General features: G+C 49.5%; 2 protein-coding genes across 3 annotated transcripts in view; one reads left to right on the forward strand and one right to left on the reverse strand.

Moving 5' to 3' along the window:
* The window catches only part of Pacc1 (proton activated chloride channel 1), a 32,448-nt gene extending 21,751 nt beyond the window's left edge, over positions 1-10,697 (forward strand). Inside the window, exons 3-8 of the mRNA XM_004853543.4 lie at positions 566-775; positions 1,261-1,412; positions 5,568-5,710; positions 6,567-6,711; positions 8,297-8,404; positions 10,027-10,697. Of these exons, the coding sequence (XP_004853600.1) occupies positions 566-775; positions 1,261-1,412; positions 5,568-5,710; positions 6,567-6,711; positions 8,297-8,404; positions 10,027-10,188 (920 nt within the window). The 3' untranslated portion in view covers positions 10,189-10,697. The remainder of the gene's footprint in view (positions 1-565; positions 776-1,260; positions 1,413-5,567; positions 5,711-6,566; positions 6,712-8,296; positions 8,405-10,026) is intronic.
* Positions 10,698-12,761: 2,064 nt separating this feature from the next.
* Positions 12,762-17,825, reverse strand: part of Ppp2r5a (protein phosphatase 2 regulatory subunit B'alpha) — a 55,583-nt gene continuing 50,519 nt past the window's right edge. For both annotated transcript variants that reach the window (XM_004853542.3, XM_013075354.3), the window contains exons 9-13: positions 16,788-16,838; positions 16,400-16,519; positions 16,192-16,319; positions 15,293-15,394; positions 12,762-13,935 (exon numbers count right to left, since the gene is read on the reverse strand). In XM_004853542.3, the coding sequence (XP_004853599.1) occupies positions 13,803-13,935; positions 15,293-15,394; positions 16,192-16,319; positions 16,400-16,519; positions 16,788-16,838 (534 nt within the window). In that variant the 3' untranslated portion in view covers positions 12,762-13,802. The remainder of the gene's footprint in view (positions 13,936-15,292; positions 15,395-16,191; positions 16,320-16,399; positions 16,520-16,787; positions 16,839-17,825) is intronic.

The following is a 17,825-nucleotide window of genomic DNA, read 5'->3' on the forward strand; positions in this document are numbered from 1 at the left end:
GCCCCCCTCTGAACAGCGAGAAGCCCTGGGGATTCAGTTATGGACAAGATTGGCTTTGTGCCTGCCCTCCTGGAGCTGGTAGCCTGGGGGAATAAAAACTTAGAGACATTGCTGTGAGAGGAAGTCGGGGACTTACGGGTGCCCGAGGGCATTGAGGAAGGGGTGCCCACAAAAATGAGCAGGTCAGGGAGGGCTCCTGGAAAACACCTTTCTAAACAAATGCAAAGGAAGAGCAGGAGGCCACTTTGGGCGGGGAATGCTGCGGACCCAGGCATGGCAGGCAGGAGCAGCTGCAGCATTGAGCCGGGTGCTGCAGAAGGGACAGGGATTCATGTGGAGCTGGAGCTGGGGACCTGGAGACTGCAGCGAGGGGCAAGGCCACCCGGGTAGGCTGAGCCTCATGGGGTCCCACAGCCTGTCCCTGCGGAGCACAGACTGGAGACGGGCCCTGTGCCACGCAGCCCTGCCTGCTGGGGAGCCCTGCAGTACGGTTTCCAGGGACCCCGCCTCACCTCAGCCCCCTTCCTAAGCCTCTGGGGCGCACACCAGTGCTCTGTTGTTTCAGGCCTGGACAGCGAGTCAGCCTCCAACAGCCTGCGCTTCAGCAAGGCCTGCCTGAAGAACGTCTTCTCCGTCCTGCTCATCTTCATCTACCTGCTGCTCATGGCCGTGGCCGTCTTCCTGGTCTACCAGACCATCACGGACTTCCGCGAGAAGCTCAAGCATCCCGTCATGTCCGTGTCGTACAAGGAGGTGGATCGGTACGACGCACCAGGTAGAGCTGCCCAGCTGGGCCATCCCTGAGCTGCCAGTGTCGCCTGCCTGGGGCTGGGCCCTCCACTCACCTGAAGGCTGTGTCAGGCCCCCCAGAACATGTGCCGAGGACAGGGCTGGACCAAGGTGGCCCTGCAGCTTGGGGTGGTCAGAGGCAGGGAGTGCTGGAGTCCTGCAGCCCGGAGGTGCCCAGGCCACCCGCAGGTGGTGACAAGCCAGGGGCAGGCAAGCTGGGCTCCATCACAGAGCCCCTGGGGCGGCAGGAGGGGGCGGCAGGAGGCTGGGTCCCAGCTGGTGAGGGTGCTGACGAGGGCCTGTGCCCCCCACAGGCAGAGGGCATGGTTGCGGCCCCCTCTGGAGTCCCTCTCTTCCTGCTTCTTGGCCGTTACGGGGCGGCCTGACACAGCTGCTGCGGGTGTGAGGTGCTCTGAGGGGCGTGGTCAGGCACTGTGGCTTCAGAATTCACCTCCCCCTGCATGTGCCCAGGTATTGCCCTGTACCCTGGGCAGGCCCAGCTGCTCAGCTGTAAGCACCACTACGAGGTCGTCCCCCCCTTGCCAAGGCCTGGCCAGCCCGGCGACATGGATTGCACCACCCAGAGGATCAACTACACACACCCCTTCTCCAACCAGACTGTGGTAACTTCCGCCCCTGCCCATACCCCGAGCACCCCAGTTTTCTTTTCCGGGGGCCTCCTCACCCCTGTGTGCATGGGCCCTGGGTGCGGGGTGGACACGAGGCTGGGCCTGGTTCACCACATTGCAGGGGACCACAAGCCACTCTTCCTGTGTGTGTGACCCGGGGCCCCCCGGCAGCAGGTTGACCCCAATGCCAGGGCTGAAGAAGGGGTTGGGGTGACGCAGTGAGCTGCACCCCCTGCCTGGCCACTTGGCAGAACCCTAGATCTCTAGGCGAGTCCGGCATTTGGAACTGGTTGCCAGGGTAAAGGAGGCACATCGGTCAGGGGCTGGGGTAAGGACTTGTGGCCTGGCTGCCACTCACAGGGTGGCTCAGTGGGGCAGTGACAGGCTGAGGCTCTGAGTGTGCCTGCGCGGGGTGGCACCTGCACAGGGTCCAAGGATACAGAGGGCTTCGTACTCATTTACATCTTGGCTGTGTCACCCCATCCTTCAGGGATCGTGGTGGCTGCACGAGGGTTTTCCAGATGCAAAGGAAGGAAAGGTTTTCCTCTGCCGCAGCAGCGCGGGTGTCACGCTCCGCAGCCTCTGCTCCCCTGGTGACGGACGGGGGGCCAGAGGCCAGGCTCCAAGATGAAGGCATCACACAGACTTCTTCACTCAGTTGTTCCCACTAGGCGTCCTCCTCAAATCCTGCCCAGATGATTCCTACCCCTGCAGAAAAATAGGAGTAGAATAGGATAGCGTATCAGAAATAACCAGCAAACTAAGAAAGGGCCACAGGCAGACCAAGAATTTTGAGGAGCTGGTATAAAATACAAGTAGCCAAGCCGGGTGTGCTGTCACACACCTGTAATCCCAGCACTCAGGAGGCTGAGGCAGGAGGATTGTTTCAAGTTTGAGGCCAGCCTGGGCTACATAGTGAGTTGGAGGCCAGCCTGAACTATACAGTGAGATGCTGTCTCAAAAAACAAACAAAATACAAGTAGCAGATTGGGGCTGATTGACTGCAGGCAAATCAGAGAGGCCCCGAGCCCAGGCAGCTGTGGAGGCTGTGTGGAGGTGCCCGTTCAGAGTCGGCCGTTGGCCGGCACAGCCGCGGTCGGCGTGGTGTTCTCAGTGTGGCCTCAGCTTTCACCCTGCCAGGCAGAGCTGAGGCGGTGTTGGGTCTGGCGACAGCCTGGCACCTACACGAGTGGAGGCCTGCTTCTCCGGCGGCGCCTGTGCAGTGGAGAAGCCCAGAGAAACAGGCCACCGTGGGGAGACCGCACCCTATGCCTGTCACCATACCCTTCCTCCTATGGGAGTGCAGAAGTGGGAAGCCAGCAGCAGAAGAAAAGGACTGAGGGGACAAGCCAAGTCCACCAGGAATGGGGAGAGGAACGAATCAACACAGAAAGGAAGCAGCCTCTGAAAACCGGATGCAGAGCAGTGTCTGTGTAGAAACGGTCTGGACTCCCAGCCGCCTCATTCCTGCCGGGCACAGTGCCCATGGGGCCACCTCCCTGTCCTCTGGTGAGGACACTTGCAAGGCGGCTCGGCGACTTCTGTGTCCCATCGGGCCTGTTCCACGTGTTTGTGACGTAACTAAACAATCCAAGCTCCTGATTCAGGCACAAAGCACTGTTTCCATGAAGAGGGGCGGAAGTGCAGCTGCTGCTCCCAGCGCTGAGTGGTGGTGGTTGGTTTTCTTCTCCAGTTCCCTGCAGCCCTGGCTGTGAACTAACAGGGAACTTGCCTCCTCCTCGTCTGTCACGCCTGTCACCCCAGCTACTCAGGAGGCTGAGCAGAAGGATGGTTCGAGCCCAGGAATCTGAGGCCAGCCCGGGGAACTTGCCAAGACCCTATCTCAGAAAAAAATGAAAATAAAAAGGAGGTGGACTAAGACCTGAGCAGTCAAGCTCCCGGGGCAGGGGAGGAGGGATGGGCGCACCTGGTGCCTGCCCAGCGGTGTGAGGAGGCCCTGAGGGTGGGCCGTGTCCTTGTCTGGTGCGGACTCCTCGTTAGAGCCCCCTGCTGTCCCTGGAGACCGGGTGCTCTGCCTAGTCCTAACCCCTGGTGGCCATTTCTGCAGTGACAGGAGGAGGACCGCACCGTCCACTCTGCTTGTGTCATTTCAAGAGTGGCTTTGCGGCTGCCATCACGGGCGAGGAGGTGGCTTGTTATCCTGTCTCCGTCCTCTGCTGCCCTCTGGGAGCTTTTTTGGAAGCGTGCAGACTGAGTCCAGTCAGATGTGGCCCTGTTGGGGTCTGGCCTGGCCAAACTCCATGATCTTCAGACTCTCATTGGCTCTCTGATCTCTCTTGTGCTCCCAGTTTAATGGCCGTTCCCTGGCCCAGGGACTCCTTGCCTTTCCAGCCTGCAGGATCTGCTTCTGTCACCTCACCAGAACTCACTGTTTCCCTGCCACCCAGTGGGAGGCCAGTGCCTCATTTCTAGGTTTTTGCTACCATAATACGCCTGTTCCAGCTAACAGGTTGTGTCGATTGGAGTCTGAGGCAGGCTGAATTCCTGTACAGACCATGCCCCATCACTGGCTGGCAGGAGAGAGGCTGTCTTGTCTCCGGACCAGCCTAGGCGCATGGGCAGGGTGGTGCTGCCACGCGGGAGTGTGCAGCAGTGGCTTCTGCAGTGTCCCTGCTGGCCCTTGGGTGTTGTCCTGCTCCAAAAGCATCGGAGCACACACGGCTCCTAGGAGGTGAGAAGTGCAGGGCGAATGGCCCTCTGGTGAGGAAATGGCCTGGACCACATGGATCACTTTCCTGCACCTTCTGGGGATGGAGGCCCCGCTGCTGCAACTTGCAGTGTCAGTCTCAGACCGGACCAGGAAAGCCAGTCTCCCGCTCATAAAGGGGAGGATGATGGAAACAGGGCCTTTAGCCTTCTCTGTCACAGTTAAGGCAAAGTACATGGGAAGGTTGAAAATAATGCACAAATGGAAGAACAACCTGAAGGGTGGGTGGCGACGTTGTCAGCCTCAGTGAGGTTCCGGGTGCAGAGGGCTCAGCAAGGGCTGGCTGATGCTGAGAGGCTCAAGTCCTATCCACTGCCGTGTAAGTCACAAGTGATTGTGTACAGCCCAGAGGGCCTTTGTGGATTTTGCCAAAACCTGTTAGAAATAAACAGTACTGTCATCTTCGCTTTAATGCCCTGCATGCACATCCTCAGATCTTCAGTAGTAAGTATGAGAATTGAACAGCACATGTAATGGACTCAGTGTGTGTATTTGTGTGTGTATGCACCTGTGTATACTTTTTTCAGTGATCTATAGAGTATTTATAACAGTTGATGTAAAGAAATGGTTTTCTCACATTAATCCCTCGATTTAGTTTCATCACGGTTAAAAGTCCTCATAGATCTTTCTGGAGAACTGAACAAGCTAAAGTACGCGTACAGAACTCAAGTACAGAAATGATCTGGACACGTTTAGGGGTGGCAGGAGCCACAGGGAGGGAACCTGCCTGGCAGCATGACCTTGCAGGCATCACGGTGGTGTGTGGGACAGAGGCACACATGGTGTGAGGGCCGGGCCAGCAGAATAGCACATCTGGATTTCGCTGTCTCCTAGGATAAAGGAGTGAGGCACGCGGCTGTGTCTGTGTTATCCTGCAGGTAGGAGTCACGTTGCTACGTCACACTGTATACAAAACTGGAAGTCATGCATATAAAGTATCTGAATGTAACAATGGTTTTTAAAAGTACTATAAAGAAATAGAATATTGATATAATTTTGGCTTACTTTAGCAAGTAAAGCCAAGAAGCTGTAAGACTTATAGATTTCGCTATATTACGTTTGAAGCTTACAGATTTCACTATATTACGCTTGAAGCTTCCACATAACAAGTGAGATTAGAAACAAGGTTAAAAGAAATGTGGTAAATTGGAAGAAAACACTTGGGCATACAACAGATAAGTGAATGTCCTTACTAAATAAAGCTGAGAGTCCCTAGTGCAGCTAGCAAGAAATCAGCTGGAGGCAGTGGCGCGTGGACCCCAGGTGCTGTGCCCAGAACTCTCCGGGGTCTCGGGAGGGTCTGGCCTCGGGCTCTGGAGGCTGCAGGGCCAGCAGTCCTGGGCCCAGGAGCCTCTGTATGCCTGGGGTGAGGGGCTGCACAGCGCTCCCTGGGCAGAACTTTGGCCTTTGTGTCCTTGCAGAAATCCGCCCTGGTAGTTCAGGGGCCCCAGGAAGTGAAGAAGCGGGAGCTGGTCTTCCTTCAGTTCCGCCTGAACGGAAGCAATGAGGACTTCAGCGCCATTGACTACCTCCTCTTCTCCTCCTTCCAGGAGTTCCTGCACAGGTGGCTGCCTCGCTGTCTTGCTTTTCCGTAGGCAGCCTCGCACAGTTGCATGCTGGGAGTGGAGGGGGTGCCAGGGGACCTGTCCTGCAGATGTCCCCTTGGCCCAGGAACAGACCACCTAAGCTCGGCCACTCTGGCCAACTTAGATGGCAGTCAGGCCATCAGGTGAAGGAGCAGCTGCTCCCCATGCATGTGGCGCCCCCCATGGGCCCTGCTCTGGGGACACTGCTGGCCTCTTGGGGCCTAGAGTGCTCGTTCAAGTGGGAGCGTTTTCTGCATCTCCCTGCCAGGTCCTGCTGAGTCCCAGACTGCCTACGGCCCCCACAACCAGTGCTCCTTGTCCTTCCCGACTTGGAACCGGGGCCTCTGTCCACTTCACCCCCGTGCCGCTGACAGCCCCTCCCTGCCCTGCCCAAGCCCGGTCTGCCCTGTTCCCTCCTGGGAGACCCTTCCGAGGCTCCCCCAGGCCTGCGCTTTCCGTGGAGGCCCATGTGGTGGGTGTCCCCTTGACTGGGCTACCTGGGAACCCCTTCTCTGAGGCCAGTGAGGGCTGCCGTGGGCTCTGCGCCTGTGGAGTTCTCTGTGCAGGTCTTGGTGGGGTTCTGCGCACACATGTGTTGATGCAGCAAGGGGACCAGTGGGCGAGTGTAGTGCTCACCTTCTGCGGGCTATGGGGCCCACACTCCTGCCGGAGGCTGCCACAGGGAGAGGCGGCCAGGGGCCTCACTTTTGCTCTGGATGCACGAACAGCCCCATAGAGGCAGCGCGTTCTGGAGCGGAAGCAGGGAGTTGCAGCGTCCTGTGACCAGCTGCTCCCCCAGCTGAGCTCATGCAGCCCCTTCTCCCTCCCTCCAAGCCCGGACAAGGCAGGCTTCATGCAGGCCTGCGAGAGTGCCTACTCCAGCTGGAAGTTCTCGGGGGGCTTCCGCACTTGGGTCAAGATGTCGCTGGTGAAGACCAAGGAGGAGGACGGGCGGGAAGCGGTGGAGTTCAGGCAGGAGGTAGGTGGCTCTGGGTGGCTCCGAACTGCCTGAATCAGGTGGGGAAAGCTTTGCAGGAAAGGCCCCTCACAGCAGGGGCTAGAGGGTGAGTAGCAGGGACCCTGGAATCTGCACCTTCCCTGGTGGCTTCCCTAGGCAAGGAGCAGCAATCACTGCACCCTACAGAAAGGCCATTCAGGTCACCTGCCCCTCTGTGTCTGATACCCGGCTGCTGTGCTTGCTGCCCACAGCCTGGCAAATGGTCTGCAGGAAAGATACCACATCAGTGGTGTCTGGAGAGCCCTGTGATGACCCTTTGGGATGCAGGCAGCAAACAGTGGCTTGCTTCTTGTGTTTATTGTATTCTGTTGAATGTTTTCAAATATACACGTTAGTACAATAATAGTGCATGTTCTATCATGTGTGCAGTTATAAATGTATGTGTGGATGCACACTCCAACCTTTTTACTAACAGGAAGTCAGATCAGAAAGCTTTTGGCCTGCTGGCTTGGAGCCAGGAGTCTCCTGGGCCTGGGGTCTCTTGCTGGACCCTGTGACAGTGGGGTGGGGCGTGGGAAGGTGTGGTGCGTGGTGGCAGGGATGGAGGTGGGGTCATCACCTGGAGCTTTGCCCCACGGATTGCTCCAAGCACCCACTCAAGTCCTCCTCATCTGGCCCCACAAAGGCTCTGGGAACAGCAGAGGTGTTGATTCATTTACCTTGGATCCCAGTGCATCCCACCTGGCCTGGCTCTCCTAATGGCACCACCTGTGTGTGATCTGAGCCAAAGGCCAAAACACTAGCAACTCTATTCTTGATGTCTTTTATTACTGTCCGAGTTGGAAGTTGTGAGCTGTTTTGAACAAAACTCCATAGTGTTCTTATCTTGTTCTTGAGTTTAAAATGCTTCCACACAGGTTGGGTTGTTCCCTCGGCCCTCCACAGGCTGAGGCGGGGCAGGCATCTCGTGCTGTGCTGTCTCCGGTGGCAGTGCTGAGGCTCAGATCACACGGTGGCCCCGTACTCAGGGCTGGGCTGGAGCTGTCCATCCTGTTACATTGCATGGCCACTGCAGCATGGTGCCAGGTGGCTTGGTGTGCCTTCCCAGTGCTTGAAGGGATGTTTAGCTGTATGGGGCTGGGGGCAGAGCTTCAAAGGGTTGAAATACCTGCCTCATAAGATCAAGTATTTTAAGATTTGGCACTTTTGGGCCCAGGATTTAGCTCAGTGGTTCTGCTACCCGCTTCACAAGTGCAAGGTCCCAAGTTTGATCCCCGGTCCAAAAAAAAAAAGATTTGGCATCTTTATTGCTTTTACTTGTGACTCTGATGTATGGCTTAACAGTGAGTATGGATGCCTGATAACAGATTGCAGTAACAATCCAAAGCACCACCTGTACATGCCAGATCCAAGTGTTTCCCAAAGAACGGTGGCACCATAGGAGTGTTGGCTTTGGTACCAGCTCAGGATCTTGTAAATGAGGATTTTCGGTGCACACCCACTCGGAAGGTGGTGGGAAGAGAGGCATGGTCTGGAGTCCTTCTGCTCCCCACTTTCTGGGCCAGGCAGGGGAGGGCCCCAGTGTAACTCTCTTCTCCACGTCTAGACCAGTGTGGTGAACTACAATGACCAGAGGCCGGTTGCTGAGAAGAGCGCCCAGCTGTTCTTTGTGGTCTTCGAATGGAAAGATCCTTTCATCCAGAAAGTCCAAGATGTGAGTCCATTTGTGATTACAAGGGCCACTTCCCTGTCGTGCTGCACGTGGGCTCATTCCTGCAGGCTACTTAGCTGTCCTCTTTTCAGTGTGAAACAGCTTGTAGCTTATGACTCTGATATTGCGTGTAATCTGTGTGTAACTGAGCTCGTCTGCATTGCTAGACTTGTCTCTGTGAAGGTGGGAACCTCATTTTGTTCACCATTATTTACCTGTATGTAGCAAGTAGAGTGCTTAGCACACAGTAGCTGCTTAATAGTGACATTGACTCAAATAGACAGCATTACCATATAGATTACTATTAGAAGTCATTCTTTCTTAATGGCTGTCTGTAGGATAGGAACTTATTTGTGCTAAGCCAGAGCAGAAGGGTAAAGATAATTAAAGCATCAATTAATGGCACATTCTCAGGCACACAGTCTTGGTTCCTTTTTTTTTTTGGTACCGGAGATCGAACTCGGGTCCTTTCAAGGCAGGCGGCAGAACCACTGAGCTAAATCCCTGGCCCTCAGGCACACAGTCTTGGAAGGGGAGAGATAATTAGACAACTTTGCTGAAGGAACATTACTAGCGCAGCACCACCTGGGCCAGTCACTAACAAGTGGCATTCCCATTACCAGTGTCCTGACAGTCATGGCTTTGGGAAGACCGTGCAGAGCTCAGATATGTAAGCTTCAGACCGAAGGTAGGAGTCCTTGGAGATGAGTCACATCTCAAAGGTGAGCCCTTAGCACTGTGAGGAAGGCACAGCTGTGGTGGAAGGGTCACTGAGGAGCACAGGTGGAAGGATGCTGGCCTTTGGCCTTACCTGTGGAATGTTCGCTCTGGCATTTTTACCCAGTCCTTGGCATGAGGTGCTTGCTGCAGGTGAAGCAGAGCCCCACACAAGACAGGGTTTCTCGAGCTGTTGCCCAGACCACTGCACATCAGCACTGAGCTCCTGCCCTCTCAGGTCATGCCGCCAAACTGGGCTTACGAGTGCTGTAATTTTACTGTGCTTGGGAATTCACAGAGCCAACACAAGACCTCTACCCTCAAGAGTTTACATCAGTGAGACAGCAATCTTCTGCTTTAAATTAGTAATGTCAGACAGTAAATAACTGGAAGGAGTTTGTAGGATAAAGAGCTCTGCTGCACCCAGTGGGAGTCTTGGCCTGGTGTTGGAGAAAGCGCAGAGCTGGTGAAGTGTGCCTCAGTGGAGATAGGAGGAGAGCGCCATGGGCAGGGGAAGGAGGAGCCGAAGCAGACTTAGGGTAACTATGAGGGGTGAAGGGAACGAGAGGAACTAACTTCCTCATGGGTTGGGTATAGTTCTACGGAAATTTACCTCAAAGCAAAATTGCTTATATTTGGGTCAGGCAAAAACAAAAACAAGACAGCTCAATACTGAATATATTTTTGCAGAGATTTTCAAAAAACCATTTCTTTTTCTTTCAGAATCGCTTTTTTATAGGGAGGGGTTCACGTCTTTCTCCTCCATCTGACTGAATACAGTTCCGACAGTTTTGCGGTCCAGGTGTTTTTCTTTAGTCCTGATGTCAGGAAGCAGTGAGTGCTGTTTACACTAGTGTGGCTTAGGAGTGAAGCCAGCCAGTACCCTTGTGTTTGTTTCTCTTTCACAGATAATCACAGCCAATCCCTGGAACACAATCGCTCTTCTCTGTGGGGCCTTCCTGGCATTATTTAAAGCATCAGAGTTTGCCAAGCTGAGTGTGAAGTGGATGATCAAAATTAGGAAGCGACACCTTAAAAGAAGAGGCCAGGCAACAAACCACATAAGCTGAAGCACTCCTCACGCACAGACCTGCCCACATTCACGGAAGTCCCACCACTTCCACCTCTCCACCGAGCACCCGTGATCCCTCCTGTACTTACTTGAAGCAAGGGGCCTCGAAGAGAGGAGCAGCCTGTCCAGCTGGAACTTCCAAGCTGGCCTGGAAAGGGGAGAGACCCAGTGGATGACCTCCAAGTATTTAAGTTTTAAATTATTAACATTGTGTAGAGTTGCCTTGGATAGGTTTGTGGAAGATGCTTCTTCCTGTTTGGTTCACTGTGTAATTAAGCTTTATACTTTTTCCCTTAGTTTTTTATGGTTTTTCAAGTAGGAAGAAAGTGTGGTTTTGTTTCTCCAAAAATCATAGCAAGAAGCATGGCCCCTGCTTTGGAACCTTGGCACTATACACAAAGGTGGGCAAACCCTGTGACTGACAGTTGTCCAGGCTGACAGCCTTTCTCATTGGCTAATGAGACTCTGAAGTTACTAGGACTAGGGATTAAATTTCTTCTGGACTAACTAGCTGCCTGCTTCTCTGGCTGGAACCTTTGTTGACACAGGTGAGTTTAATGAGCGCTAGGAGAGGTATGGACAGTAGGTGCCTAGCCAGTGCATTTTGATGGTGTCGCTGACAGACAGATAAAGGTTGGGTTAATACGAAAGGAATGAGTGCCGAGATGAGTACTCAGTCAGCAGGCACCAGTGCACTTTCTACTGCGAGCCCCACACAAACAGCGGGAGTCTGGACTCCGGCACCCACGGCCCTGCGCCCCCCCCCCCCCCGCCCCCCGCAGCTGTGCCAGCCACTTCCCGGGAAGGGGGGTTGAGCACAGCAACCAATGGCAGGTGGCCAGGAAGAGGGACAGGCCACACCCATCACTAAGCTGGCTATGGGGCATTGTGTCCTGCACCTGCTGCCCCCTGCCCTTTGGCAGTACCTATAAAACTAGGTATCGTGTGTGTGTGTGAACTGCCAGAGGGTTCTAAAAACTGTATTTACATGCCTACTGTATCCAAAGAGGATGTGGCAGCATTTCCTAAATTCGTAAGTCTGACTTTAGTTGATCCAAAGAGGAATAACTCAGATGGGTATGTAGGGGATTTTTAGTTCATGTCTAACAGCATCAAGAAACTTTTTTTGGTTGAATTATTCAAAGTGAACTTGTGTAAAGAAATATCGCCAGCTACTTTTCTCCACAGAAGCAATGAACATTTGCATTTTAGCCTGGCCTCTTTATAAAACTGGGCTGTAGGGCAAATGCAAAGCTAGGCAGGAAGCTGGGTGTGGTAGTGCACACAGGTTATCCTAGCCCTCTCAGAGCTGAGGCAGGAGGATCGAAAGCCTGGGCAATTTAGTGAGACCCTGCATCAAAATTTAAAACTAAACAGGGCCAGGGGTTTAGCTCAGTGGTTCTGCCGCCTGCCTTGCAAGCACAAGGTCCCAGGTTTGAACCCCAGTACCAAAAAAAAAAAAAAAATTAAAACTAAACAAAAAGAGCTGGGGCTATAGCTCAAAAAGAAGGCTCTGGATTCAATCCCAGTGCTCAAAAAACAAACACCCCTTATATTAACTATGGAAATGTGTGTTTTTTAAGCTTCTCTAGAGACTAGGGGTACTGCTCAGTGGTACAGTTTGTGCTGAATATGCATGAGGCCCTGCCTTTGAGACCCGGCACAAAAATACCTCCTCTAAAGCCTCCCAGATCACCTTAAAACTATTAAATACAGGAATACCATTTGCCTCGATAAACATACTATTTACTGTACTGTGGAAAGTTAAGACTTATTAATTCTGCTTTAGATATAAGAGGTAATTAAGAAGGGAGCATTTTTATCTATTCAAAGAAGAAAAACTATTTGCTGCAACCTGTCAAAATCCATTCTGGTTGCTCTTCAGTAAAATAACCCTCAGTCTTTTACCAAGGGACCTTTAGACCTGACCCTGTGAGGAAAGAGCCTGTTCTGGGCCCCTTCAGGTTCTCCTGGGTGCTGGCCACTGTCTCTCAGCCCACTGTCTGTCTGTCCTGGGGGTCAAGAGCCCGAGTGTGGCCAGGACAAGGTGGCTGTGCTGCACCTACCACCTGAGTGTAGGGTAAAAGCTGAATGACTGCCCTGAAGGAGGGGTTTCTTCTGGGGCCACAGTGCAGAGGGGCCGCTTTCACAGTGCTTGGGGTGCTATGCAGGGCCTGGGCTGGTTTTTCACCATTGGCAAAGAAGCGGTTGAAAACATTACAGTAATGTCCGTCCCCGACCACCACCAGTCTCTGTCCTTCACAAAAAGTGCTATTCTGGATTAAGAGAAACGTCCTCCTGGGTCTCTAACTAGCTTTAAAATTAAGCCTATCTAGTGACCCTAGAGAGACAGGAAGATGGCAAGACATCCTAGAACCTGGAGTTTTGTGAAAATACTCTATAAAACATTCTTTGGTAAGTGCCTGAAACCTAGTCCGTGCACACAATCTTCCCCTAGTTAGAATTCATCCTACCATTTGTCGATTTCCTATAAATACGCTGTGCGTGTATGATGAAAGGACAGCTTCTCCTGGATGTGTGTGCTTAGAGCTGAAAAAAGCAAAGATGACGTAAGGCAAAATACAAACATAGACTTTATTAAATGCTGCTCAATCCCCCTATGAAGATCTTTCGTTATAAAAGTTTCCACACAACTGCAAGTTAAGAGATTGGAATGGTACTCTGATAGGAAAAGATGTGAGAAATACCTGACCAGGTAAAACATACAAGACCTCCATGGAGTCAACTTTCCAGTGCTCTATGGAGGAAGCCTACTGCATTTCCTCTAAATAAAGCCAGGCAGTGACGACTAGCAGTGCCCAACACCACACGTGGGACCTGAAGCCTCCACCCCGGGGTGGGGTGGGCAGGGCTGAGGCCTGGAAAGGGCCTGCCTGCAGCCTCTGGGGGAGAGGAATGGACGAAGGGCAGTGGTGTTGCCTGCCTGGGCTGCACCATTGATCTGTTTGCCCTGGGGCACTGCAGGTGGAGGGGTGTTGGTGAGGAGCACTCAACAATTTTGGTTTACTGTCCCAGCTTTTATTCATACTTTGTGCTTTAAAAGACTGGAGGTGGAAGGTTTTATGCATATTCAGAATACAGGAATTCCTTCTGATGAGGCGGGTTTGGGCCAGGAATCCCACCGTCATGTTTCCGGGAGTGACGAAGGGCAGGGCAAGGATGGGGCCTTAGTTTATTTTAGGAAATACTCTTTGTCCTAGGATGCAGCTAAGGTTTGCAGCAGTGTGAAAAGCACATTATAGAAGGAAAAATACACAGAGCAGACTACTTGATCTGTGTGCAACACAATCAAAGAATTCAAGTCATAATTCTTACCACTCCCATAATTATCTCACTCATAGATGATAAAGTTCATTCATTTCTGTGAAACTTCAGAAGTGATGCAATACATCAATGATTAGACAAAAGGTTACAATATACTGTGGCCATGATACAGCACAGGGCTACGTTTAGTCCATATATGTTTTCATTTACAGTTGCCAGAAAAGACTGGCCTTTTAATTACATTATACTGATGAGGTTTGCTTTGCAGTTTTTATGTATTTAAAATGTGTACAAAACAGTGCCGCCCCACAGAGAAGCAGGCTGTTGCTACTCGGCACTGGTGCTGCTGAGGAGGCTGTGCATGTTGTAAGCACTGTTCTGCTTTTCTAGAGCTTTCTTTAGCTTTAGCTCCTCTAATTTTTTCCATAATTCTTCACGTTCCAATTCCTTCTTTTTCTCCCTGTAGAAAACCAAAATGTGATTAGAAATTATTTCAGGAGCAAAGAAAAGGTGCTGTCTGGCAGTTGCCGCAGTATACACTGCTGACCCTCATTTCATGGAAACCCCTCCACCCTGGCACTGGCATCCGACTGTCTGCAGCAGCTGCGGTGCTCTCGTCACTGTCCTCAGTGTAGTCAGTGTCTCCTGTACCAGCTGAGCATGATCCTGTGTTCCCTCCCCGTGGATCCCACACCTGTGCTTTGTTGTGAACAAGGGGCTCTGTGTTACTTTCTCATGCCAGCTTCTTGCAGTGGCTGCAGTGGTCTGGACCACGTTACAGATTGAAAGCCTAGAGGTGCTGGCCTCTCACCTGCAGAATTCACCCTTCTGCCCATCCCTCCAGCCCCCACCCTGTTTGCATCTTACCCTCTCTGTCTCTTGTGTGACAGATGAAAGTCAAAGCATTTTGTATGTTGCATCAACTACCTAATTTCAATTCTAAAGGAGACGTTTCTGAATAACTCAGACCAGACTATTCTCAAAGGCTATATGAACATGTAAAACATGGGCTTATATTTCTGTGGTTATAGTTTAACACAACAGATCCTTTTAAAGGATTATACAGATAACACAAAATAATGGTTACATGAAATACATTTTCAGATATAAGTTTCATGTGATCCTAATCTTTCTTGTTGCTTCCTATAATTCAAATCAAGTGCCTAGTTTCTATTCCTGCCTGAACAGTGCTACTTAACTTCTCAAAGAGGTCATCAATCAGCCATGTTCCTAAAGGCCGATGTGGACTATCATTTATCCTATTAAAAATGTGCATCATGCGAGGAACCCCATACTGCTGCTAGACCTGAGCCAGAGCATGTCAGATCCTCTTCCCAAAGGAGAACTGCGCCGACCTTAAAACACCACTTTCTGGCAACTGTAGCATTAGATAGGAACAGGTGAAGTATCGTGGACAAGTGATGTTCATAAATATAAGAAATCAAACTGTATAAATTTGGTATTTAAAATTCACCACAAACTATTTCATGTGCAAATGTTACCAGACTGATGAAATCTAAAACTCAAAATGAGATTAAACAGAGGATTTATGATCCACATTAAAATTGTTATCTAACCATTAGGGAAAGTAAATTATGCAACAACTTTAATGTTACTCCTTTTTATGCTTAACAAATTGATAAAAACATTTGGGCTAGCTTACCCGAAATGACTTAAGTATTCAGAAACTTTCAAACTATGCCTGTTGTAATGTAACTGACTTCATAAGCATGATAACTTAAGATACCTTTCTGAACTGAATCACATTCAACAAATCAAAAGTGTTAGACATTTGTGTAATTCACACTATCAGATACCTCTGTCTCTCAGCCTTGTAGGAGCTAGTAAGGTCATCAAACAGCTTGCCATTCATTTCCATGAGGGTTTTCAGCACATTGTACACCAGTGCTACAATGGTCCTGAAATGAAAATGAGCCAGTCCTGAGTTATGGATGCCAGCAGACTGGAAATGTTACACTGTCATCTACAAGATGGGTTAAATGCTGACTTATTCATTTAATTCACTTCAGAGATGATAAAATTGATGTTTAAAAGGTCTGTAATATGCTCAAAGTCATGCAGCCAATAGCAAAAGAGATGGTCTGATTCCAAAACTTACATCCTTCCTGTGTTACCATGCTTAAATTCTAGCTAAACAATGTTGTGTATATCTGCATCTCTGTGCTAGAGTGTCGTATCTGAAACCAAGAGTAACAACATTAAGAGAACATAAAAATTATCCAACTACCTTTACTTGAAAGAAGTAGAGAACAAAAGGATGTTCCATGGAGAGAATATTCAGTTTACACATTACCATGGCCATAAACACTCTTCTCACTGGGACAATGGTCCTATTGAGGTAAGACCTTGTCCTGGAGGTGGATCGGCACAACTATGTACTACACAGCCCTGTCATCCTCCACAGAGGGTCTCAGCTGGTGTCCTCACCTGGGGCTGGCCACACCAGGTACACACTGTTATGCCAACTGACTGCCCTTCAGGGAGGGGTCTGATATTCCACTGAATTTAAGATCATACATACATACATTTACAACTTTAAAGCTATGTGTATATAAGACATAGAACAGAATAAAACTTATGTGATGTTAACCTTTGGTGTAAGTTCCAAATCTGTATAGGTTTCATATAAAGAAATCAACTGACAAAAAGGTTAAAAAGAACACAAGAAAAACATGAACAACATTACAATACTTACTGGTTCCAGTGTTCTTTGGAAATTTTGTACAAACTGGCAAACATTATTGGAAGTATTTTATCAATGTTCTCCTCAATCAAACTAAGAATATATTCATTATTCCAGAAGTACAACGCTCTTTCTGCAACCTAAAAGACATTTAGAAATGTCAAAATTCAAAGTGAAAAGAAATTATAAAGTAAGAATGATGTCGCTGAAACCACCATACCTGAAAATGAGAACTGGAGACACACTTGGATATCTGCTTAAAAAGTGGCTCTTCAATTTTTTTGAACTGTGTTGGCTCAATGACATCTAAGATTTCTTCAATTTCTCCTAAAAACATCACCTACAGTAAAAAAAATTTCATTAAAAAAATAATATGTTGTATTATTTAATACAGAAACAAATGAGGTGAAATCTATAAATTATAAATTGAAAAAAGAAAGATCTGGCTGGTTTATGTTTGCTGTAATAAGCACAGATGTTCTACCAGGCCTCCTATGGCAGCTCTCTGCAGCAGGAGCAGGAGCAGCAGCAGCGACAGAGTCCCAGGTTTACAGACCCAGGACTGAGACATTCTCCTAAACCATACTGCTTTAGTTAACAAAACCCACCTCCTTCTGACTGCATGTTTTTGGCCAAAATTTCAGCAGTCCTCTGATCACCTGCAAAAAAGGAAATGTTTAGAATGAATGAAACACTGAAACTAATCCCAGGACAGTTTCAGTAGTTGTGAATATGTCACTGTTCATCCTGAATAAATGAATATTAGTATCTAAGTATATCCACCTTTCTAGCTTAGTTTTAGGCTTTTGTTAATTCAAGGTATTTACTGAGTTCCTAGTAGGCACCAGACACTGTTGACATGAGAAGAGGTCTCTGATTTGATGGTGCTTATGTTCTAATGGAGGCCAACATAAGTGATCGATTAAGTGTGTAATAAAATAAGTTAGTAGTAAGTGTTACAAAAAAAACAAAGATGATAACTTGGTGGGGTGAACGAGGGAACTTTTTGGGGAGAGGAACCTTAAGGAACAGAATACCTGTTATCTAAACTATTCTGAAGCAGCTGGGTGTAGTGGTACACACTTGAAATCCCAGCACTTTGGGAGGCTGGGGCAGAAGGATCCCAAGTTGGAGAGCCCAGCATAGGCAATTTAACAAGACCTCAAAATAGAAAAGGGATAGGGACATACCTCAGTGCAAAAGCCCTGAGTTCAATCCCCAGTACTGCAGACAAAAACAGCCAATTTCATGGCCAGCATAATCTAGATAACCAAAATTCAATAAAACACAAGAAAGGAACCATGTATTTCAATGAATATAGATGCAAAGAATTTGTATTAAACTGAATTAAACCCAAGAGTATACAGAGCAAGTACACAGAACATGGCTAATTACAGTATAACTTATTCTGGAAATACCAGGATGGTTCGACTCTAAGTTAAAAGAATAAACAAAACTCTATACTCTGTTTAATAACTTTGAACAATTATTTGGTATTTCTGATAAAAATTTATTAGGTAAAACCTAAGAGAATTTATTAGAAACCATTAACAACCATTTTACGTGATAGTTTTTTAGAAATGAGCTATAAAACCATCTTGGTCTGGTGGTACTGTGGGAAGAGAGCTTTGCCAGCTGCTTTAGTT

Source organism: Heterocephalus glaber, unplaced genomic scaffold (genome assembly GCF_053883595.1).
Source record: "Heterocephalus glaber isolate CG9 unplaced genomic scaffold, H.glaber_assembly_v1.0 deba00001600, whole genome shotgun sequence".
Classification (NCBI taxonomy): domain Eukaryota; kingdom Metazoa; phylum Chordata; class Mammalia; order Rodentia; family Bathyergidae; genus Heterocephalus; species Heterocephalus glaber.